The sequence below is a fragment of the Phascolarctos cinereus genome, unplaced genomic scaffold (assembly GCF_003287225.1).
Source record: "Phascolarctos cinereus isolate Bilbo 61053 unplaced genomic scaffold, phaCin_HiC Scaffold_7;HRSCAF=346, whole genome shotgun sequence".
NCBI lineage: Eukaryota > Metazoa > Chordata > Mammalia > Diprotodontia > Phascolarctidae > Phascolarctos > Phascolarctos cinereus.
In genome coordinates, this window is record NW_027556180.1 from 43,864,797 (window position 1) to 43,890,319 (window position 25,523).

The 25,523-nt window shown below is 44.1% G+C and overlaps 1 protein-coding gene across 11 annotated transcripts in view; it reads right to left on the bottom strand.

The window, feature by feature from the left end:
* MCF2L2 (MCF.2 cell line derived transforming sequence-like 2) overlaps positions 1-25,523 on the bottom strand; it is a 362,380-nt gene that overhangs the window by 66,903 nt on the left and 269,954 nt on the right. For all 11 annotated transcript variants that reach the window (XM_020980835.2, XM_078147605.1, XM_078147604.1 and 8 more), the window contains 4 exons: positions 12,405-12,497; positions 10,630-10,722; positions 8,019-8,144; positions 174-395 (listed from right to left, as the gene is read on the bottom strand). In XM_020980835.2, coding sequence (XP_020836494.1) covers positions 174-395; positions 8,019-8,144; positions 10,630-10,722; positions 12,405-12,497 — 534 coding nt within the window. The remainder of the gene's footprint in view (positions 1-173; positions 396-8,018; positions 8,145-10,629; positions 10,723-12,404; positions 12,498-25,523) is intronic.

Sequence of the window (25,523 nt, forward strand, 5' to 3'; positions counted from 1 at the left end):
TGAAATAAGGTGATGTAAGTATCAAAGGAAGTGCTTTAACACGAGGTGATACAAGTACCAGCCTCTAGCTAGCCAGGGTGATTTCAGCGAACACGCCTCCCACCAGCGCATGCGCCTCCCTCTATCCCAGCCTCATCTCCTTTGGAGGAAGAGGCTGTTCTTATAACTGTCACCTTGAGAGAATTTTTAAAGCTGTACGAGGGAGACTTCTCATGCCCGTCCACGCTGTCCTCTCGCTTCTTGCAGAAGAGCAGGAGCTTGGCGTAGAGGAAGAGGTGCCGCTGCATGGGTTTGAACCTGGCCAAATCCTTGACCTTGTTGTGGCCCTTCTTGTGGTCGGTCCAGACGCTGAAGGAGCCCTGCATCAGCAGCTTGCCCAGCTCGTGAAGATCTCCCTGCGGGACGCACAGAGACACAAGGGGAAGGAAGCTGATGTCCACGAGGGAGGGAGAATGCTCACGGGATCCGAGGTCCCGGCATCAGCAACTTAGTGCTACGAGGGACTTAGAGGTCATCTCACATAATTCCCGTATTTTACCTTAAAAAATACCCGCACATTTTATTGACACTTTTTTATTGATACTTAGATACTTTCTATCCCACTCTGAACCAAATCCTGCCTTGTGACCACCAAAATCAATTCAGGAAAAATATCCAATTCAGAGGCTGTGCCTGACAATGGAAATAGCCATCGCTGCCAGTAGCAGCCTCTACCTCTCCAAGTATCAATAAAATAAAGGTAAAATAAATATCAATATGTTTCATTATCTCCTCAGCTAGGTGGCTCAGTGAATAGAGAATTTCCAGCTCCACTGGGGGTCAGGAAGACCATAGTTCAGATCTGACTTCAGACACAACCTGGTTGTGTAATCATGGGTAAAGTGCAAAACAGGGGAGAGTAATGGCACCTATCTTCTCAGGATTGCTATAAGGGTCAAATGAAGTAAAAGAGTTCAGAACAGTGACTGAACCAAGGGAGGTGCTTAATAACTACGTACTTCCTTTTTCTCTTGGCTTGTCTACTATTCAACAATTTAACTTCCTTTTAGGGACCTGCCATTTCTATTGCAAAAGTCATTGTATGTGTAATGGGGGAGAGGAGTTGTTTCCCCTACCTCACCTTGACCTACTATGAGAAAGTAAGGCATAGATAATAGAGTTAATGAGATATTGATGGGTAAGCCAACTGCTAGGAGGTAGCCATGCCTAGTTATCTCTAGAAATTGTGAAGAGGTCTCTCTGAAGGAATTGGAAGGATAACTGGCCATTGGCTGGCTAAAGGCTGACTACCCAGCTGGCCTTTTAGCCCTGGAGGCAGATGAGGTTCATTCAAAGCACGCTGAAGACACCAAACACCTTGTGGAGTGTGATCCCTGTGCCTCTGCCAGAGGGATCTCTCTGCCTTCTCCTGCCCACCCCCAATCAGAAAAAGCCACTCCACCTATTGGGAAGCAGAGTCAGAGAGTTGTGGGCGGGAAACCAATTTGAGGAATGGGACCTTTGGTAGCAGAGACTAGAGATGACTTCGGATTCAAGAGAAGACCTGCCCAGGCCATCAAGAGCCGAGCTTCAGCAAGAAGCAGGTCCAGGGAGAGCCGATAATCGAGCTGCCCAGACCTGCCAGCATCTAGAGTGAGAAAAACAGGGACAAGAGGGAGCCTGCAGGACCCGGCAGAGGCCCAACATGATGGACACGCATTCACCTCACTACCCGGGAGGCTCTTCCTGCTGACACTGGATGAATCTTTGGGAGAGGATGTCCCAGGTTTATGAGGGGAATGTTGTGTAGCTACTCTTTTCACTACCCCATTCAAGTAAAATGCCTTTACTTTGAGTTAATTGTGTCTGATTACTTCCAACTTGAGGTAGTAATCACCCCCTTTTGAGCTCAACCTGCAAACCTGTAAGGGATGAATTGTGGAGGTAGCTCATAGGATATGAGAGAGAGAGAGAAAGAAAGAAAGAGAGACAGAGAAAGAGAGAGAGCTATAGCTATATATATTATATATATGCATATATATTGATTACACACACACACACACACACACACACACACACACACACATATTATAGGCACATCTAGGTGGTACAATAGATAGAGCTCCAGGCCTGGAGTCCGCCTTAGACACTTACTAGTTATATAACCATGGGCACAGTCATTTAACCCTGTTTGCCTCAGTTTCCTCATCTGTAAAATGGAGATAATAGTGCCTACCTTACAAAGCAGGTATCCAGTGGGATCATATTTATAAAGAGCTTTGCCAACCTAAAGCACTGTATGAATTCTAGCTATTAATTTGCACTAATGGGACTGTGGCAGAAGTTATCTAAATCAAGAGATATCTCCAAAAATTACCATTTGACCTTATCATGAATGACATGCTTTTCTGCCCCATCCACCTTCTTCAGGTACCAGCAGACTTTTGCCTACTGTGAACTAATATTACATTTGCTTCACAGGTGGGGTCAGTGGTGGTAGTGATGAGGGAACCAGGAAGCTAGAGGGGCAGGCATGGTGGGGTGGACATTTTGCTAGTGAGAATTCACCAAGTGAGCCACTCAGGGGATCAGGGGATCACCGATCCGGAGCTGGAAGGGACCTCAGGGGGCATTTAGTCCAACTCACTCACTTTATAAAGAAAGAAACTGAGGCCCGGGAAAGCCAATTGACTTGCCCAAGGTCAAGCATCAAGAGCAAATTAGAAATTTAAGAAGAAAATTTAAGAGCAGCAGAGATTGGTCACACATACAAACAGTAAAGCCCTTGCTCTCAAGGAGCTCAGATTCCAAGGGGAGAGACAACACATATAGGAAAGCTCAGCTGCAATGCAGACGGCGAGACCCACTGGTCCAGTATAACGGGGACTGGCTGCTCCACAGAGCACCTCTGCCACCTTCTCCCCATGTGGAGACAAGCGATGGTGTGTGCTAGAAATGCCTTGGAGAGACACAGAGCACGTGTAGATACTCTGTAATTGGTTTTGGTTGCCTAGCCACATGACGCACAGGAGGCTCTTTGGTTGCTAAGACATTCCAAAAGGATTAGCATGAAACCTTTGCTATTTTTCTCTTTGGCTAAACTTTGGTAATTTGACTCCACTGATGGTTTCCAGTGACAGACAGTGATGTGAGGCAAGAGACCTTTGGTAGTCATTTAGTAACTGATTGTGAAGCTGGTGGTGCCAATCTTATGTAGAAACCAAGTTTAGTCTGAGCCCATTCTCCCTGGAAATCAAGGTGGGGTAGGGGAGAGTATATACACCTGAGCTATTGGGAAGAAATGTACTTTTGTGATTGCTCTGTCTTTAAAGTAAAAATTCCTTTGTAAAGTCTGGAACCAGGATGCTACTCACTGGCACTTAACAGTGGAGGGAAACATAACTGGGGAGGGGATGGGGCCGAAGATGATAACATTAGAGAGAAGCCATCCTGAATCCTTTGGGAATACCCTAGAGGATTGAGGAACAAAAACCCCAAATAAACAAAAACCAAACAAAAACCCAAAATCGAGTGCATTGTGTGAAGCCAAACAATCACATGAACATTTTTTACTGCTGGGCTCATTAATCACTCTGGTGACCATATGACAGCTGTTGGCAAACCCACCGAGAAAAGAGTCGGGAAATGCACTTAGGTAAAAAGATTGTTACAAAGTCTAGCACAGAAGGCAAAGGCCGTGGGGTAGTGGAGTTGCTAGCCACAATAACCTGGTGGAATGGGATTCTTCTTTTCCCACTGGATCTGTCAATCTCAAAGGAGGTTGAGAAGATGTCCAAGTCTTCCATGGGGCTATTACTCTTGAGGGGGAAATATCATCCAATTCCAAGTCTCTGAGCTCTTTCTAAACACCCAGCATTTTGCAAGGTGTCCTGGGAAATACAGAACCCATCTAGATCCAATCCTTCCCTTTGGGAAGCTTACAATGAATATCCATTCATCTTTTAATCATTTGTTGGGGGAGGGAAAGGGCCCTTCCATCTCATGTTTCCAGAAACGGGGTCACCATGCCTCCACGGGGATTGGCATCAGACAGCACAAGGTGAACACCTTAAAGACTGGGTCTTCATTGGCCAGTCCTCCCATTACGATCACAAACCCTCCTCTGGCATTCAATCCCGTTTTTTAAAAGCCATTTGGTAGGGTATGGTGGTGCATACCTGCAATCACAGATACTAGGGAGGCTGAGAGGCTAGAGGATCTCTTGAGCTCGGGAGTTTTGAGCTGTAGCAGGCTGTGCTCATCAGGTGTTTCAACTAAATTTGAGACTGATATGGTGAGCTGGGAGAGGGGTTTGGGGAGAACAGGTTGCCTAAGGAGGGGTTCAGAAAAGGAGCAAGTTAAAGCTCCCATGCATATCAGGGCAAGATCAGGCTGAGGGAGGAAGGGAGACCTGGTCTGAAAGACAGTAACAACAAGAACTATCTGTTAGGCATAAGACACGATGAAAAATGGCCCTGTCCCTACCTTGAAGAGGTTTGTGTTTTAGGAGGGGGAAGCGGGATTACATTTATGAGGGGCAATGATTGCATTAGACAGCCTCTCAGACTCTAGGTCTGTGATCCCATGGTCCTGTGAGTGATCCACTTTGTGAGTTGTATACAAACAGATATGATAGAGTCTGACGGAGTCTCTCTCTCTCTCTCTCTCTCTCTCTCTCTCTCTCTCTCTCTCTCTCTCTCTCTCACACACACACACACACACACACACACACTCGTTTCCACAGGCTTGGAGGAGAAGAGCACCATTAAACTCTGTATTTCTATTTTCAACCCTCAGACCAATCTGTTTTGATTCTTTCCTGTTGTTATTTTACAGCCAGGGCTAGATCAGAAAGTACTGAGAGGAAGAGGCCACGTTGGTGGTCAGGTACCCCAAGCTCAAGGCTGGCTGGTTCCTGTGTCACTGTGGCTAAGGTTTTACCTCCCCGGGTCCCACCCTAAAGTTGTCAGGGATATTTCACACTTGTCATTGGAAATGACGTAGGGTTCCCAAAAGTGATGCTGAGGTCCCGGGGCACCCACGTTCTGGCACCCACATCAAAGACATGATCATGATGCTGCCAAACCCAGATAATGAGATCTCCTCCCTCCAGGGGCCACAATATTCCTCCCTCCCAAGCTTGGTGAGCAAGATGAATCATCTTGTGTGCCAACAGGCTTGCATCTGTCCAGATTTAATTAGAGGAGATAGCTGTTTCCTAACATTTCACACATGCCTTTTCCTCATCATTTCCTCCTCTCTTATACGATTTAAAATTGGATGGTAAGTATCTCATTCCTGCCAGTGGCCTTCCGGGCACTGCTCTGGTATGCGAAAATGGATCTTTAATAAGAATGCTTCTGTTTACAAAGAAAGAGACAATGATAGGAAGCTAATTCTTCCTCCCAGGGCCCACATGAACTCCCATCACTCCCTCTGCTAACTTGTTTGGGGTAGTTCCTGGAATGTAGGGATCCTGTCTTAATTGTCAGAGACAGAGCCTTGAACACAGCAGGAGCTAGCTGTGTGTGTGTTGAATGTAACTGTATAAAGTTATGGGGAAATCTCCCCAATAAAAAGGCAGATGAATAATGTAGTGGATAAAACACTGGGCCTAAAGTCAAGAAGACTTTCAAATTTACCCCAGACACATCCTAGCTAGGTGATCCTTGCTGCTAAACCTGTGTCTGCCTCAGTTTCCTCAACTGTAAAATGCAGATAATAATACCATTGACTTCAAAGTGTTGCTGGGACGATCAAACGGATAATATTTGTAAAAAAACCAACCTCTGAGTACAATGCTTGGCACATAATAGGTGCTATATAAACAACCATTCCCTTCTTCTCCCTGAAAGGGTTCACGTTCCTCCTTAACACTTGTGTTTGGCTTAGGAGTCTAGAATCCCAGATCGAGAGCTGGAAGAGACCTCCGAGCCAACGAGTCTAACCTCTTCATTTAAAGTCAATCAGTCGATGAACATTTATTAAGCACCTACGATGTGCCAGGCATTACGCTAAATGACAAATGAGGAAACTGAAGTCCAGAGGGCTTCCCAGGACCTGGAACTACCATAGAGGCAGGCAGGAGGTATGATGGAGAGAGTCTTGAATTAGGGTCAGAAAGATCTGAGTTTGAAGCTTACTGTAGACGTTTTCTATCTGTGTGATCCTAGATAAGATTCATCCTGAACCTCTCTAAAGCTGTGTCTTTATTTGGAAAACAGAGATGAGAACAGCACCTCGCATGGTTGTGGTGAGGTTCAAATGAGAATAAATAGAATAAGAATATTTTAAATTTTGAAAATATCAAAGCGCTAAAAATTGATTAAAAATTTTTAAAAATTCAATCTGCAAAATCCACCTAAAATGGGTTTCTATTATTGAAATGCAGCATGACAGCGGATAGGAGTCTGGCCACTGAACCAATAAGGCATGAGTTCAGTTCTTCCCATTGACACAAACTGGCTAAATTAGCCTGGGAAAATCACTTGGAGATAATGCTATTTTTTTCATGGGGGACCTGTTATTTCATCACTGCAGGGAGGCGAAAGGGTCCCAACACTGTCCAGCAGTTCAGTTCTCAAAACTCCCCAGACTCAAAGGTTATTGCTATACTGTAAGTATCCTGCTGCCTCTTAGTGAGCCCCTCCCCATTAATGGAGCAAAAGCCCTCTGGATTGGCCCCTCCCCCTCCCCATTAATGGAACAAAATCTACCCTTAAACCTCTATTTGTAGACTTCTTTGGTACAGCCAAAGACTGCTTTGATGCTTCAGATCCATAATGTTAATAAGTATTATTTTTTGATAGTTATGTTAATAAGCATTAAATGCCAGGCATCATGCTTTTTCAATCTAAATATAGGTAATAGTCAACATCTTCCTGGGGGGAAAAAGCAAGACATAACTGTCAGGTTGGGAGCTAGCCACTGTCGGATAACCTAATAATGAATGCAATAATTCAAAGATAATTATTAAACCAGGAAATCCAGTGCACCCAGTGTATCAGACACCAAATAACTTTTGCAAGTTGGTAACTGATTACAAAGTCGGTTCAAGTTTTAAATTCGAATCGAGAGAAAGACAACACCAAATCAACCAATCAACTGTTTTCCCGGTCAACAATATTGATATCATATCTCTAAAAATTTATAACGCATTAATGTGTAATAAAAAAAAAAGAAATGAAAGGGACCGTGGCAGGGTAGGAAGAAGGCCAGTCTTGGGAGTCAAAAAGACCTGAGTTCAAGAGCCACTTCTGACACATTCTAGCCACGTGACCCTTCACCACAGCTATCTCAGGGCACTCAGACAGCCCTATCTGACTATAAGTTACAGAGGATTTCTTGATGTGTTGTCAGTGGAGGACACTTCTACTCTGGGAATTCCCTATGCTAATGAAATATAGCCACCCAATGACTCTTGATGGGGAATTACTCCTCTTCTATAGAGTATATGTTTGGCTCTACTATTCTCTTAGCTACCAAAAGAGAGAAAAATAACAGATTGGGTCTTCTGGGGTTCACGGAAATTGTGTGGGATTAGAATCCAGCTAAAAATCTGTTTTTAATTTTTTAAGAATTGTTTTTAAAAATTAATTTCCACTGATTAATAAATAATTGAATGAATGATTTTTTTCAGCAAGAACCAGGATTTTCTCATTTTTCACCCTACCCCACCTCACCCCACCAAACCATCTAAATATCTGAGAGATCCTGTAAGTCTTCAAGCCAAGGCCCCTGCACTTTCACCCTACCCAAATGAATTCTGACCCCTATATTTCTGGTCTATCCAGATGAAAACAACGCTGGCCCTGAGGGAAAGCAAAACACCTGAAAATGCCCCAAACAACTCTGAATCATGGAGCTCGGTCTTACAATGTTCCTACTCCCCACCCCCAGAAAAAGAATTTTTTTGGTAATAATTACTTGCTCTTTTCTTGCCTTCATTTTTTTCTCATCCCTGACACCCATCCTCCTCCTTTCTGACTTGCCTTCTGGATGAAAGGATAACTCTCACATCTCCTGAGGTCCATACCTACCTCATAGCCAGTGATTGCAATTTGATGCATGGAGTCATTAACCGATTTGATGATATCCAGGACAGTGGCCAGGGCTTCTTCCAGCTCTGCTGTGTCTTCTGAATTCTTGCTACACTTCAGCATCTCCTACGGAAACAAAAAAATCACATGGGGAGTCAAAAGACTCAACATCCTCCCAATCTATTGTGAAAATGGCCTCTAGGTCCTGGACAAGACATTGATCTCGACAAGCAGCCCCAGCCCCAGCTAAGGGGACAGAAGTGAGTCAACATTTGTCTTTTAGATGAGCCACAGAGTGGATTTCTACATCGCTTGATGATGTTGGCAGGGAAGATAAGACTATCTTCCAAAATTAATTAATAGGAATTAATTAATTAATTGGAAATTAAGCATTTCTAATTAGTAGGAAAGACCTAGACATGGGAAATGCATGTGTATTTTTCTTCCTGCAAGGCAAACAGCCCAGGTATTTAAAATATCAAGAAAGCAAACCTTTTAAAACAACCTTTTCCTTCTTGAAAGACACAAGGCAAGAAACTTTTTTCTGAGATTTGGGAGAGAATCTTATTCCTATTATTTTCATTGTCTTGGGAATAGCTAAATGCAGATAAGACCCTAGAGTCATGGATTTAGAGCCAGGAGGGGCTTCAAGAGGGCCACTGGTCCAATTCCCCTCGTTTTACAGCTGAAGAAGGCGAGGGATGGAGAGGCTGAGTGACATTCCCACAGTTGTGCAAGAAAGAACTGGCACAGCCAGAATTGGAACCCAAATCTTGTGACTGCCAGTTCCGTTGTACCCGCCACCTGTGTTTATCATGATGGACACAACCAAAGTAAGCCCCTCACCCAGATTTCAGGTCTGGCCTCCTTCATTTATGACCATCATAGACATAGAAAGATAAGGGCCCTCAGAGGCGACCTGAGTCCAAACCTCTCATTTTACAGATGAGGAAATGGAGGCCCATTTGAGGCCAAGGTCACCCAGGCAGTAAGCAGCAGAAATGGGATTTGAACCTAGGTCCTCTGACACTAGGAAGGGAAGCTGTTCCCACTGATATCTTTCCCCATTAGGCAAGCATACACATGAAATCAAATCTTCCTTCCCCTAGCTCTGTGCCAAATCAGATCTGGTCAAATACTTGCAAAACATAAAACACTTTGCATTATGGAGAGCTAGGGGCAGCTAAGTGGGGCCATAGCCCATGAAGCACTGGGCATGGAGTCAGGAAGACTCATCTTTCTGAGCTCAAATCCAGTCTCAGACACTTACCAACTGTGTGACTCTGGGCAAGTCACCTAACCCTGTTTGCCTCAGTTTCCCCATCTGTAAAATGAGCTGGAAAAGGAAATGGCAAATCATTCCAGTGTCCTTGTCCGGAAATCCCCAAACAGGGTCATGAAGAGTCAGACTTGACTGAACAACAATCACGACAATGAAGGGTGGGGAGGATAATTGCTAATTAAAAGACCAAAAAAGCTGTGCTTACTGATTGGCCCAGTAAGCCCATGATCAGGAGGACTGTAGCTAGAAAAGTTTATCTTTGTGATTTCAGTGTCCAATCCACAGGCCCATCCATGGCCTATTTACCTGTCCCCTCATAAACATTCAAAGGTCCTCGTTTCTGGCTCGATTTTGAAGTAGTCCTACGAGGCCTGAGGGCTGTTTACTCACTAAATGTCCCCTTCACTCTTTCTCCCAAGAACCTAAGCAAGGCTGTGGCTCCATGGCGGTGAGCTCTGTGGGCACTGGTAGCCTTGGGTTCAGAAACACAGAGCAGCAGGCCAGTGAATGGAGGAGCTCAGGTGTTTCCATTGCACAATAAGCTACAATTTCTTACCCTCTTGAGAGTAAGATCCTCCAGTTCTTAAGGGAGCACTGGCCTTGCCGTTACTTTACCATGGAAAGTTATAAAGAAAAAGATACACAGGCAGGCTGGGCCCAGTCATGATTTATTTGGCATCCTCCTACCCCTACATTTTTCCCACAGAGAGGGAGTGACAAAGAAAACCCAGGCCTCTTGACTCTAGATTCAGCATCCTGAGCCCCTTTACCATGAGTTCAAATCGGGACCCTCACACTTAGTAGCTTGGTAACCTCAGGAACACAACTATTCTGAGCCTCTGACTTATCTACTAAGTCATAGGTTGATCTGTGTTGGTGGACAGAGTTCCCACGTGATGAGTTTCCCATGATAAAAGATCATGGATTCCTGGTATTAGCATACAGGGTGCCCCAACAGTCTTATTGCATTTTTAAATAGCTTAAAACTATGTCCAATTTTAAGCTGTTTAAAATTACATCAAGACTTCTGGGAGAGCTGTATGTTTCCATTGTAATGCCCACCGAGCTAAAATTCATTCAGTTATTATTTAACAAAATATTGTCATTTCTGGGACATTTTGATGCTTTATGGAAACAATGGGGTAGAAGTCTATAAAACGAGAGGGTTGGACTAATTAGATGACCTCTAACATCTCTTCTAGTTCTAAATCCCATGGTCTTATGCATATATTTGATATTAGGACTGCCTTAGAAAAATCCCTGATATATGGTGACCACATCCATCGTCCATGTTTCTGAAATACAAAATAGTGGCCTCGTTTCCTTTACCTTTAAAAGCAGCTGGTACTTTGTGATTCTCTGGACTGGTTTTAAGAGGTAAGCATCCAGGGAGAGTTTGTGGTCCAACTTGCGCTGACATTCCTTTAGACAAAAAAAAAGAAAGGAAAAAGGTAAAGAGAGGAGAACTGTTCAGACAAACACGACTAGAACAGGCCCTTGACCACTCTATAGGAGCTGCTGGGTTGATCAGTTTTTATCATTTAAACATCTTGTTCTCCAGTTTTTGGAGCGGAAGGTGTAGAGAAGAGAGGGAACAGGAAATAAGGTAAAAGTGGGATGACTACTTCCACTGGAGAGCTGAGGAGGTAGGGAGTTTTGTCTATGGACACAGGGCTTTTATGAGCAAGTCTGCTAGCAGACAAGAGAACTTTAGGTTCTTCTGAAGAGGGCAGAGGCCTGGTGAGAGGAATTTACACCCTTCTCACGTGTGCTAGGATCTGGTGGAAACCACACAGTTGAGAGTGTGTTCTTTCCCATGCTGAGCTCAGCTTTCAAGACACCTCCTATCCCCAAGGTAAAACTGGCTGATTTTGTTCCATAGCTACATCCCCTCCTCAGCTGAAGGAAGGTTCTTTCCATAGACACTGAAAAGAAGGCTGAAGTAATGACTGCAAACCCAAAGTCCGATTTATTTTCACCTCTTCTTTATATCTCTTCTCCAAAATACAATGGACTCTTTTAATCAAGTAGGTCATGTTGGCCCTACGACCAAATTCCTCCGAGCGGATGACAAATTCTGGGGTATTCTTTACATGGTGGTGATGATGATGACGATGATGATGATGATGAGAGATAACATCATGGAGTAATGGATAGAGAACTGGCCTTGAAGCCAGTCAGACTTGAGTTAGAAGTCCTGCCTTTGATACACACTGGTTGTGTGATCTGGGCAAGTCACTAGACTCTCAGTGGACCAAGGGCAAGTTTATTTTTCATCTCCACTATCAAGAGATTATTATTATCATCTACTATCCTTGCTTTATGTGTTGTCTGAAAAAAACAGATCAGATACTTTTAATCAAATATGTCACTTTGCTCTAGGATCAAACTCCTATGAGTAGATGAAAAGATCTGGGTTTCTTTAAAGAGTGATAATGATGATGATGATGATGATGATAATAACAACAATATTGGCAGTGTGAGGATAGAGAGCTGATTTTAAAAACAGGAAGACTTTGGTGCAAGTAATGCTTCTGGTGCCTATCGGCTCTGTGACCCTGGGGAAGTCACTTAAACTCTTGGTATTCTAGGAAACTCACTAAATCTACATAAGTTGCAGAGACAATGCTGATCTCTATTGGTAGAAGGAATCTCCTCACTAGGTTTTCCTTATACCAATAAAGTCACAGGTTTGGACCAAACAAACAAATAATATTAAAAAAAAATTTATATAGTATTTTGCAAAGCTATCTCCATTTATCTACCTATTCTATCTATCATCTATCTTATCTATCTACCATGTCCCTCATCTTTCTCTGTCTCTGTCTGTGGGTGTGTGTCTGTCTGTCTCTTTCGTTTCACTTAAGTCTTACAACAGCCTTGTGAGGTATATGGCATCGATATTACTACACTCACTTTACAGATGAGGAAACAGACTTAGACGAAATACCTTGCCCAGGGTCACAGAGCTAGTAAGCATTGAGAGGCCAGACTCCAACTCAGGATGGCCCTTGTAATTTTGAGTCCAGAGCTTGAGCCTCTGTACTGTAGGAAGAATGGTGATTGCTGGCTTAAGGCTCTCAGGAATTTGTATTGAGCTCTACCTGAAAGAAGATGCTGTCTCCACATTGTCTCCACAGTGTTTCAGACCGTGGCTTATTTTGACAGTATTTTTCATAGACCTGAAGATCTTCTTTCTGAAAAGGAGGAAAAAAGAAAACAACAAAAACAACTGAGTGAATGTACATCAGAAAGTGGCTAGTTGGAAAGTCAGAATAGTTGATCAGCCAACAAACATTTATTAATCACCTACTGTGTGCCACGTGCTATTCTACACCCTAGGGAGACAAAGGCCAAAAAAATAATGAAATAATCCCCGCTCACAAGGACCATATGTTAAGCCACTGGTGTCAAACTCAGATAGAAATGGGACCCACTCTGTCCGGTATAAGGATCCCTGCAGATGCATGCTGACTTAGAAAACCACATATTAACATTATCAGTGTTTTATTATATTTGTATTTATTTGGTTAAACATTTCCCAGTTACATTTTAATCCGGTTTGGGGCCTCAGGCTGCATGCACCTTGGTGTCTTTGACGCCTCTGTTCTAAGCAATGTTGTTAATTCCAAACTATTCTTATTCTTATCCTTTTATCTGGAAAATGGGGAAAATATATGAAAACCACTGAACTTTCAAAATCTTTGCACATTCTAGACTCTTTATACCAAGAAAAACTCCTTTCCCCTCATCCTTTCCCGGTATGTAGGTTCTGGCCAGTAAATTCATCCTCTGTGGCTGGGGCTCATGGCTCTCCAGTTGTTAACCAAGGCTTTCTTTTCTCCACACCTGGTACTATCAACCCACAAACTGTTACTTTGCCTTTCCTAACTCACCCACAAGCAAAAAGAAACTTCCTTTTCCTCCTCCTTTCCCCTCCTCCCCTCCTGCCCCTCCTCCTCTTCTTCTCTGCCTGTCTCTCCTGTCTCTGTCTCTCTCTTTCTCCCTTCTGAATCATTCCCAAGAGGAGTGGGCTTTCAGTGTTTAATTAGACATCTGATGGTGGAGAACCCATCACTCTCCAAGGCAGTCTGTTCCACCTTTGGAGAGCTCTAAGTGGGAGCAAGTTTTGAGTGTGCTAGAGTGGGAATCTGTCTCACTCTGAGCCTGCTCCTAGATCTGTCCTGGGACCAGGTCAAACAAGCATACTCTCTGTTCCACCCAATGGTCCTTCAGCAGAAAGAAGCCTGTTGTTGGAGTTGGGGGTTGTTGTTTAGTGTGTCTGACTCTTCACGACCCTATTTGGGGTTTTCTTGCCAAAGATACTGGAGCGGTTTGCCATTTCCTTCTCCAGCTCATTTGACAGATGAGGAAACTGAGGCAAAAAGGGTTAAATGACTTGCCCAGTGTCACACAACTAGTAACTGTCTAAGGTCAGATTTGAACTCAGGAAGACCAGTCTTCCTGACTCCAGGCCAGACGCTGTATCCACTTTGCCACCTGGCTGCCCAAGAGTCAGAGGACCTGGGGTTCAAATTCCATCCCCAGTATTCACTACCTGTGGACCCTGGGCAAGTCACCTGACCTCTGTGGAAACCTTGGAAGCCCAACTCAAAAAAGGGACCAATGGACAGAGAAATCCTGCTGGGCCCTGTGCCCACAGATCCTCCCTCCCACTTCCATGTTCTTCATAGTTCAACTGAAAAGATTCAAAGACAGCAAAATGACAAAAGGAAACAGAGTTGTTTTGGGCAGGAAACACAGTGGTTTGGCCTCCTCAGATTTCCTCAGAAGCGTTAACTAATGCCAGACGGGTTCCCGGCCTCAGACTATAACAACCGCTCTACCACAGCCTGGTCTCTCTAACCATCATCAGTTCCCTCATTTTTAAAATCAGGGTGTTGGATGAGATGATCTTTAAGGTTCCTTTCGGTCTTTAAATTCTAAGCTCTTTAAACATGATGGCCAATGGGGCAGATGGCAGCAGGGAGAGTTCTCAGATCTCTAATCTCACTTCATGTCACAGTTCTCAACCCTCCTCCATCCCACAGAGAGAAAGGGATGCAAATTTCCTAATGTCACAGAGAGGAAGACAAACCAAGTCCCACATGACGTGTATCTACAAGCGCATGGTGTAATGTTGGCAGAATCTGGGCCTGCACTGGGCAGCTAGGTGGTCCAGTGGATACAGGGCTGACTCATGTGAAGAAGACTTGTCTTCCTGAGTTCAGGTCTTGCCTCAGACACTTACTAGCTGGGTGACCCTGGGCTATTTTTTCTCATCTGTCAAATAAGCTGGAGAAGGAAATGGCAAACCCTTCCAAAAACCCCAAATAAGCGTCACAGAGTTGGACACGATGGAAAACGACTGAACAACAGAAGGGTCCGCATCACGTCCGTGGTTAGGGTATAAAAAGGGACGTGGTCCAGGCGCCATGACATAAGTTTGGCCTCTTCCTCCTCCTTTGGAATATTTGCATGTGTCCTCCCATTGCTCAGGCCACTGATGTACGATTTGTGTGTCTGTATCTTTTATGTAGACTGTTTTTTTTTTCCATGTTCCCACTCTCCCAGCATTTTGCTTCCTGCACATGGTCCCTCCCAGGAGTCTTGGAAGCCTTTACTTTTTTTGGGTGGTGGGGGGAGAATGGGAGAAGCCAGTTTGTCTTTATCCAGGCCATATGTGGCCTCACTCTCTTTGCCCACAATCGTTTGTCACTTCGCCTGTAGCAGAAGCTCCAGGTTTCTCCCTGAAGAGGAATGCCATTCAGACTGGCTGACTCGAACAGTGAGTCAGAGATTCCAATAATAACTGTGTGCTGGGCCCAGCTGGGCCCCTCAGAGTCAGGGAGACCGGAGTCCAAATGCCACCTCAGATACCTGCTAGCAGTGCCACCACGAGCAAGCCAAGAAACCTCTCTCAGGCTCAGTTTCCTCAGCTATAAAATGGCCTCAACAGCCTCTAAGGTCCCTTTTGAATCCTGCTTGTCTCACATCAGGAAAGTGGGACATCTTTCCTGAAAGACAGGATTATAGAGCATAGCAATAGACACTATAGTGCCTGGCACATAGTAGGCATTTCATAAATGCTTGATGGGCTGAACGAAATTGATGATGGCTCATCAACTAATACGGAAGATGTATCTGAGCACCGGCTTCCATGCTGTTTGCTGCTTCAGGAGGTCTGAGAATGGCAGAATCTGAGCTAGAGGGGGACTCACAGGCCATCTCATCCAACCTGTACCTGGATGGGTCTAGAACATTCTCGAGTGGTCCTCCAGTGGTGCCGTGGAGAGAGGGAAAACTTGTCTGAGCTCAGACCCTGGCTCTGGAGCAAACCTCTTCCTCGCCGGGCCTCAGCCTCTCCTCTGGAATGTGACTGAATCGCCAGTTTCTTGCTCCAAATCTAGGACTGTTTGCCTGCAGACCCACAATGAGGAACGATCCAATCCCAGCCCAGGTAGCCATTCTACCCTTGGTTGGCTCCACTTTGTTGTTCTGGTGGCTGCTGCTGTTTTTAAGGCTGGGTCTTCCTCCCTCCCTCAGGCTGGAAGCACCATGGCCACTCATGGGCCCAATTCTAAAACTGATCAGCCCACACAGAAGCTGTGACCTGCTCTCTTTCTGACCTGGACCAGTTCGCCTCTGCTCGGGTAAACTCAGGCCCAGGTAGGTGGTGACGGGGCTTCCTCAGAAAATGAATAGTGGGGTCAAGCCAAAAAAAGGGACCTTAGAAGCCATCTAATTGAGTCCCCCACATTTTATAGATGAGGAAACTGAGGCTAAGAGCAAGGAAGAGAATCACTCCATCCACCAACCAGCCAACATGCATTTATTAAGCACTTTGTGCCCCAACACTGGACTAGGCACTAGGAAGACTGAGACAAAAATGGAACAGTCCCTTCAAGTGACCCCTGAAAGGCACAGTCTCCTGTCCTCTGAACATGCTCTAACTTACTTATCCCTGCTCGGTTTGACCAGCGTGAAGTGAAGCAGGATGGCTAGGCATCTAGTCCTAGACTAGGCAGAGAGGCGCACAATGGAGTCAGGAAGACCCAAGGCAAAATCCTGCTGCAGACACTTGCTGTGTGACCCTAGGCAAGTCACTTAACCTCTGTTTGCCTCATCTGTGAAATGGGGACAATAATAGCACCTACCTATCAGGGTTGTTTTGAGGCTCAAATGAGATAACAAAGTTTTTAAAGTGCTTTATAAATAGAGAATTTTAAAGCTTTATGTAAATGCTATTATTGCTGCCGCTATTATTGTTCTCACTATTATAACATCTCTGACCCAATGACCTCCCTTGATCTGGACATCAGCTTTTCACTACAGTCTCCCGAGAGGGCACTGGCATTTTTAGGAGCTTTATCAGAATGCTGACTGAGATTGAATTTGTGGTCAATTAAGAGCCACGGGTTTTATCAAGTGTACTCTCTGTCAAGGGGAAAAAAAACTGAGGCTGTTGGGAAGGAGGGATGGGCAAAGGCCAGGTGTGTACAAAATCCAAGCCTCCAGGTATGTCTCAGTTGGAGTTCCTGATTCACAGAGTTTCTCTAGTTTTCTACAGCAGAGACATCCTGGAAGCCGGGCAAGGCTCAGCACCAGATGTGGTTGCATTATAGGGGGCAGAAGCAGGGAGAGGTTCTGGAAAGACAGCACATTTGAGTGGGAGGGGCCCAAGTTTAATTTCTGCTCTTCTCCTCACTACCTGTGCAACATTGGGCAAGTTACTTAAATTCTCAGCGTCTGTTTCCACATCTGTAAAGATGAGGGAGTTAATTTGATTTCAGACTTGGACTCATGGGATCTGAGTTCCAACCCAAGCTGTGCCAGTTACTATGTATGTGACTTTGAGGAAGTCACCTCAGGCCTCATTTTCCTTATTTCTCTGGAATGGACTGCCCTTTTGTCCAACTCCAGTAGGGAGTTAAAAAATAGTTCTAAATGTCATGAACATATACCCTTGCACCTTTTTCAAACACCATTTTTATCCTACACCAGGCATTCCAAGAAAAGAATTCTTCCCCTCCATGATTTCCCCTCTTTAAGCTTTTTTTCTTCTTTCTCTCCCTCTCCCTAATCCCCCTTTCTTCTTTCTTTTTTTCCTTCTTTCCTTCTTTCTTCCTTCCTTCCTTTCTTTCTTTCTTTCTTTCTTTCTTTCTTTCTTTCTTTCTTTCTTTCTTTCTTTCTCTCTCTCTCTTTCTTTCTTTCTCTCTTTCTTTCTCTCCTTCTCTCTCTCTCTCTCTCTCTCTCTCTCTCTCTCTCTCTCTCTCTCTCTCTCTCTCTCTCTCTCTCTTTTTCTTTCCTGCCTCTCTAAGCCCCACCACTGAATGGGCACCATTGAGGTCCTACACTATCAAATACAAAGAAGCTTTCCGAACAGTTCTTGTCCAGCAAAATTTGAAGAACCCTTTGGTCAATCATTTCCTTTCAGATTTTCCTCCCCTAAGCTCTTTGAACACTGTGGCCAAAAGCTATTACTTTTTGCAAGCCCCAGGGCTGCTGCTTGATATGTAGTGGGATGATGCCATCACAGATTTTGGCTAGGTGGGTCCTTGGAAGGTATCAGTTCTAAGCAACTCATTTCACAGGTGAGAAAACTGAGGCACAGAGAAGTGGTTTCTCCTGTGTGACACAGGTAATAAGTGGAAGAGCCATGACTCGTACCCCATTCCACCAATGCTTGCCAAATAAATGAACAAAGAATGCCGACCCAAGGTAAATCTTGGCCAGTGGGGCCAGCAGACTGACAGGGCTTTCTGCCTATACATCTCTATAGCCAGACTTCTCTGATTTAAATACCTTTAAAAATATATATTTCAACTTAGGAATTCTAGTTTTAATAGATTTAAAAAGTGATTTGTCACCTATTCACCCAGGTAAGGCAGTAAATATAATAGATATACACAACCCACCCTGTCTCTTCAGCTAAGAAGTAATACCTCTTCATTTCAAAGATCCCAAGAATGCAAAAAGTGCTTTCAGAAGCAAGATAAATGTAGTTTCTAATTAGTTTCATGGTTAAAAAATATTGTGCTAGATAAAGGCCTATTTCTATAGTTTCTTCTCCTTACCCCATAAATTATATCAAATTGGAGAAGACTCGCAAAAGGTTGAAAATTTTTGGAGAAAATAACTCCCCCACCCTCAAAGGATTTTAAAAATAATTTCTTGCCCTGATTTTCTAGTTTTGAATATTGTTTACTTTTTAAAAATGCCCAGAATTGCATTGCTGTTTCATAACAAGGGGATTTGTAGAAGACATTGCAATAAAGACATAAGCCATCAAGGAGGGAGATGAAAATAATAGTTTTAATACTCTAACCCCTGATTGTATTGGTGATTAACCAAATCTTAAAGGTCAAAAATAATGGATCACAGGTACTCTCTGATGATAACTTTTTGAAAGTTTTTTTAACTCTCCATTTTAGTCACTTTCTTTGCCCAATTCCAAGTTGCTTCCCTGAATGGGTGGACCAATTCACAGCTGCAACAAAAGGGAATCAGCCCCTCACCCCAACATTGACTAGTCCTACGTTTTGTCATCTTTAAGGTGATATCACCAGGTGGCATTTGATTTCTATTTCTCTTTACTATCTGTCCTTCTACTGTATGCTCTGGATTTCTGGGCCCCTGTCACTGAATTGCTAGGACTTGTGGGCCTCACTCGCCTTCAATGACTTCTCTCAATGAGAGAACTTCAATGAGTTCTCTCCCCTAATTACAGCCTTCTTGGTTTTTCTCCCTTGTATCCCCAAGGCTTAACATACTACTTAGTTATATAGTAGATGGTAAGCACTTATTAAATGCTTTTTCATTCATTTGTAATTATTAGGGATTTGGAGCATTTTCTTCCACATAATTATTAATGGTTTATAATCTTTTTTGGAGAGCAACTCATTCATATCCTTTGACCACTTATAAGCTGGGGAACGACTTTTGGTATGAGGTATTTCTGTTAGTTGCCTATATATCCTGGATAACAGACCCTTATCAAAGACATTTGATAAGGCAAAGATTGAAACAGGCTTCAAACTTGGGTCTTCTTTGTCGCCAAGTGGAGGGCTCTCTCTAATCTGCTGCTAAGATGGTGGAAGGGGTTGGGGGGGAGTTGGCCTAATTGTGGTGTCTGGTCCCACTATGCCCCTCTGAGAGGAGGGTTGGTGAAAGGTCCCAGCATTCTGTCATGAAAGGTAGGTCACTTTAGGGGGCCAACTGGCCAGACTAGCTCATAGAGAGACCTATGGAGGTGACCTCAGAAATCATCTACTCCAGCTCTCTTGTTTCACAAATGAGGAAGTCAGTCCTGGGAGAAGTGAGGTCACTTGCCCAAGGTCACACAGGTACAAAATGGCAGAGCCTGGATATCCTCTGATTCTAGAAACAGGGCCTTTCCAATTGCTTGCCAATGTCTCATTGGCAAAGGGGCCAAAAGTCTCTTTAGGAGTAATTCACACTATTGTAGGAATCAAGAAACAGTTTCTTGGCCCAGTTCTGAAATCTATGGGACACGTCTTTAATTCCTTCCCGTTGCTCAAATGAGGTTACACACATAAGTGCGGTAAAAATCCTTAAGTGCTGTATAAATGTTAGATTGTAAGCTCCTTGAGGGCAGGGACTGTCTTTTGCCTCTTTTTGTATCCTCAGTGCTTAGCATAGCATCTCGCACATATAAATGTTTATTGATTGATCATTATGTAAGGGAAACTAAAGAAAAAAAGAAGATAGACCTACAGAAGTGTCTGCAATGACTCAGAGAGCAGGATTTCATAGGAAGCCTTGGGCTGCCAAGAGAACTCCACTCTGCTTCCTCTATCACTCCCCACCTTACCATCCCATCCATCTCCCTGCCCCATTGCTGCTGGCTAGGATAGGCCCAGGACCTGAACTAACTCACTCCCCCTGCCTGGGTCTCAGCTTTTTCATCAGAGGCATCATATGAAGCCTGCGAGACTCCTAAGCTTGGCAGGAATTAGATTAAATGTAATTGGGAAAAGCTTAACAAAATAAAAAACAGGGCAACACAATCTAGATAATGTTGAGTTGTAGTCTTCTAAGTCAATACGTGGCTGCAGGGATCCATTTTAATTATAGGCTACACTAGATGACAACTGAGGCCCCTTCTGGCCCCAGAGATCTTAGCATCCTGTGATCTCACATCACATCTGAGTTATAAAACACGTCCCTTCTGATATTCGCCGTGTCAGCTGATCCGTGGATGGCATTTAGGAGCCCAAAGAGCTGTGATGGGTTAGAACACTGGTCCCCATAGAAATAAGACGAAATACGGGTGAATCTTAAGTCTCATGCTTAGGCTAAAGAAAGTGACTCCACGTGGGCAAGATGGGCAAACGTGAGGTTGGAAGGCAGGCCTTCTGAAAAAAAAACAACACCTGGGCTTGCTAGTGGATTGTCAGCTCAGTATGAGCCAATGGTACAAGATGGAAGCCACAAAAAGTTAGTATGAACTCTGGCTGCAGAGAGAAAGCGGCCCATGGCCTGGAGGGGCTCGTCTGACTGCCCAGTCATGCAACCCCTGGAGCACTGGGTTCAGTTCTGTGAACTGTATTTGCTTTAGGAAGGATACGGACCATCTGGAACATGTGCAGGGGAAGGTGATCAAGATGGCGAAAGGCCATTGAGAGGCCATTCATTAAAGGACTGGTTAAAGGGACCTGTTCCAATGGGGAAAAAAAAGAATAAAGATCACTTGGGGGCAGGCATCAGAGCGGCCCCCCAAAGGGAAGGTGAAATAAGGGGACACCAGGCTTCCCAGGAGGCGACAAGGTAGCGTCACTCCAGAGGCACCCATTATTTCACTCCAATAGTGAGAGCAGTGGGTCTCCAGCCCTGCCCTGACCCCTATCTCTTCTCCCTGTAGGTCTAGTCTTTAACCTCAGCTGCTGCTCTTGGGAGAGGAGACTGCATGACTTAGGGGAGGCCAAGCTAAACAGACCCTGGCCTGGTCCCACCCTTGGCATCTCAATGGGGAAGCAATGAGGCCTGGGACTGACAGCCCTTGTCCTTACAGACAGTTAGGGCAGGTTTTATATTTGTTATTTAACTTAACAGATAGAATAAACAAGCCCACACTAAATGACATCCCATGTACTTCATAGTTTTGTCATTCTTCCTTCTATTTCCCATCTGTATGCATTTGTAACGTAAGTGGTCCCGGTCAGTGTGTGTGTTGGTCTGTGCGTCACACACATGCATACATGTGCACACGTATATGCATATGTGTATATGTGTATGTATACAGTGTGTATGTGTATGTATGTGTGTATGCATCCATGTATACAAGACATGCATATATGTGTGTACATATGGATGTGCATGTGTATATGTGTGTATGCATGAACATATATGTATGCGTGTACATATGTACATGTATATGTGCACCGTGTGCTTATGAGTATGTATATGCATGTGTGTTACATGCATACCATGTACATTACATGTGTGTATATATGTATATACTGTACACTACAATTCTTCAGCCTGTACCAGAGTCTGCTTTATGTCATATTTCCACTTTTAAAAGTTTTATTGTAAACAGTTACAGATGATTCCCAGAGCTCCATTCTAATAATCCTCTCTTCTCTTCCCACCTTATCTCAGAAGATGCTATCAGCTCCACTGGATTACAATGAGGTTTTTGTTTGCATGTTTGTTTTTAAGCATTGGGGCATTAGCTTGGCCTTCCAGGTCCAGCCCCCTCAAATGCTAATGGAGTCTACAGGAAACAACCATTTCAGGAAAACAACCGCCACCATGCTAGGAGCTCCTAGTGAGGACAATTTCCAACATTTAGGCAGAAGCTTGGCTTTCTGCTCTAATTTAATTTATATCTTTCCCTAGATAATCCCTGGTTTTTGTGTTGGTTTTTTTTTTTAGTTGAAGCAAAAATTCAAGTGTTTGGATAAAGAATGGAGAAAAGTACGTTAGCCCAGGTCGGCTAATGGTCAGGCCCAGGGAAAGGAATCTGTGGGAAGAGAGTTTCTCGGAAAGCCCCTCAGTGCCTGATGAGGCACGTAGGACATTAACTTCACTCTCTGGAACGATGCCTGGAAAGGCTGATGGCCCTCTTCAATCTCTATCTTCTCTACCTCGAATTTTCCTTTCTCTTTCCATCTGTTGCTCCTGTAGTTCCTATGCTTTGGGGATCAATTCTTGAGGATCCCATTCCTTCCATTCAGTTACAGACTGGGTGTGTTCTTTTAAGAACTATTTCAACACACTTCGGTATAATTTGTTCAGGTCCAAGACATTTGATCTCTTTCAGTGTCTATGTGCTCTCTTGCTATCCTCACCCATCTTGGGCTTCTATTCCTTTTTGCATCATTTTTGGTCTACTCTTTCCAGTCTAAAGATCACTCTCCCTGATAGAAAAGAAAATCAAAATAGGAGATGAGTAGTGCTGTTTTCTGCCTGTCAAGGTCCACCATCAATCTCTGACCAGCAGGGTCCCAGGAGCTCTGGCAGAGAAATGCCCAGGTGATAAGGGAAGGGCTCACTCTTAAGTTTCAGAGAGAACTCAGCCTTTGCTGCTCTTGTGACCTCATCAAGTCCAGATCAAAACAGGAGAGCCCCTCCAGGGATATATCCAGCATGCCAATACAAATACAGATGCCAAAGGAAAGCCTCTTGGGCATCAAGGCCACCCAGAATGGCCTTGCTCTGCCTCACAGATGTCTCATAAAGAACTGCCTCATTCTCCCTTCTAACAACACAGTCCCTTTCGCAACACAAAGGTCAGGTCCTGGGTTACCTCAGAGGAGGGGAGAGAGGCTGGTTTCCTCATTGGCACTATTAGCAACAGCTGCTGCCTTCTGGCTCCACAGAGTGATTGCCCAGTCTTCTGGGCTGGGTAACAGTGTCAATCACCTCTGCCAATGAGCTTGCACAAGCCTTGGTTTTATTCTTATCTAAAAAAAAACCCTACAGAACCCTCGAATCTCAGGGTTGGGGTTAGGGAGACCTTAGAAATTGTCATACCCTGGCATCTGCCCCAAACATGGAACTATTTACATTGTCCCTAACATTCTTCTCTGTGTCTTAAGCCACCCTCCTCCTGTGCCTTGGACTCTTATTATAATAAATTCTCCCAAAGCCAGCCCTCTTCCAGACTTCTCTGCTTCTGTTGTGAGTACCACCATTCCTTCAGTCTTCTACGTTTATATCCTGGGCTCACTTTCCCTCATCCCACACAGACAATCAGTGGCCACATACTGTCTTTTCTGCCTCCACAGAAGTTCTAATCATTATTCTTTCCCCTCAGGCAGTTGCTGGCCTAGCATAGGCCATGATCACTTGTTGCCTGAATTATTTCAACAGCCTTTTAGTTGGACCCCTTGCTTCCAGAAACTTGACCAGCCCTGGCAGCTTTCTCTTACTTCCAAGATCAAACACAAAGTACTCTGTCATTTAAAGTCCTTTACAACTATTTGTAACATTCTGTTTTTGTTTTTTGGGGTTTTTTTTGGATAGGCAACAGATTTAAGTAACTTGCCCAAGGTCACACAGCTAGTAAATGTTAAGTGTCTGAAGTTGGATTTGAACTCAGGTCCTCCTGACTCCAGAGCTGGTGCTCTATCCACTGCGCCACCTAGCTGCCCCTGATCCTACCATTCTGGAGAGCCATGTGGAGCTATGCCCAAAGGGCTATAAAAATGTGCAAACCCTTTGGTCCGGCAATACCACTACTGGTTCTGTATCCCAAAGAGATCATAAAAGAGGGAAAACACCCACATGTACAAAAATATTTATAGCAACTCTTTTTTCAGTGGCAAAGAATTGGAAATGGAGGGGATGCCCATCCATTGGGGAATGGCTGAACAAGTTGTGGTATATGAATATAATGGAATACCATTGTGCTATAAGAAATGACGAGCAGGCGGACTTCAGAAAAACCTGGAAAGACTTGCACGAACTGATGCTGAGTGAAGTGAGCAGAACCAAGAGAACGCTGTCCACAGTCACAGCCACGTATGATGCTCAGCTATCAATGACTCAGCTCTTCTCAGCAACACAATGATCACACACCAGTGCAAAGGACTCACAGAGGGAAATGCTGTCCACATCCAGACTGAGAGCTGATGGACTCAGAGTGCGCAGCAAAGCGTATCTTTTTTTCACATACTCTATTCTTTTTCATGTTTTTTTTCCCTTTTGATCTATTTCTTTCACAACTATGACTAATATGGAAATATGCTTTACATGATAGCACATATATAACCTATATCAAACTACCTACTACTTTTGGAAGAGGGGAGGGGAGGGAGAAAAATTTGGAACTCAAAATCTTGTAAAAATGAATGCCAAAAATTGTCTTGACATGTAATTAGGGAAAAAATAAAACACTATTTAAAAACAAGGAAAAAATGACCAAAACAACAACAACAAAAATCCTTCACAACCCTGTCCTTTCCTACCTTTCCAATCTGCTTGACTTCCCTCATGAACCTTCTATGGTCTATCAACAATACATATTTGCTTCATAACATTTTTTCAAACACTCTTCAGTCCAACCAACCTGGTCCTCTTATCTTGGTCACATGTGATTGAGAGAGAGAGAGAGAGAGAGAGAGAGAGAGAGAGAGAGAGAGAGAGAGAGAGAGAGAGAGAGCGTGTGTGTGTGTGTGTGTGTAAAAAAGAGACAGATTTTCCTGAGATTTCTGGCCAAGAGTTGTAAATGGTTCAGTAGACAAGTCACATTTCTTCCTTTCTTTAGAGTTCCCTGCGGTATCTGCCCTGCATTAGGATCACTGCATCAAAGCTCTGATGCATAGTTGGATGACTTTTCTGGAATAAACCCATGGGCTAACTCATTGCTATGCCAATTGCTACTTCCTGGAAAAAGTTAGAAGAAAGAGTTACTAGGTCCATTCTGGGCACTACAATTTTGCAAGGACATTGTTGGAGAATGTCCAAAGGAAGACGGACAATGAGGATAAGCCAGGACCTGGAGTCTCTGTCATGTGAGGGGGTGGGGAGGATGCTCAGCCCAAGTCCCGGAAAAGACTCTGGGGAGGAGGACTCCATAGTCATTGTGTTCTGGCAGTAGGGGGTGTCATGAAAGATAGATGAGATTCGTTCTGCTTGGTCCCAGAGGGCAGGACCTGGAACAATGGATGGAAGTCACTCAGAGACCAATTTAGGCTTGAAGTCGGTGAAATGGGTGGTGCTGAGAGGAGGCTGGTTACTAGGGGTCTTCAAGC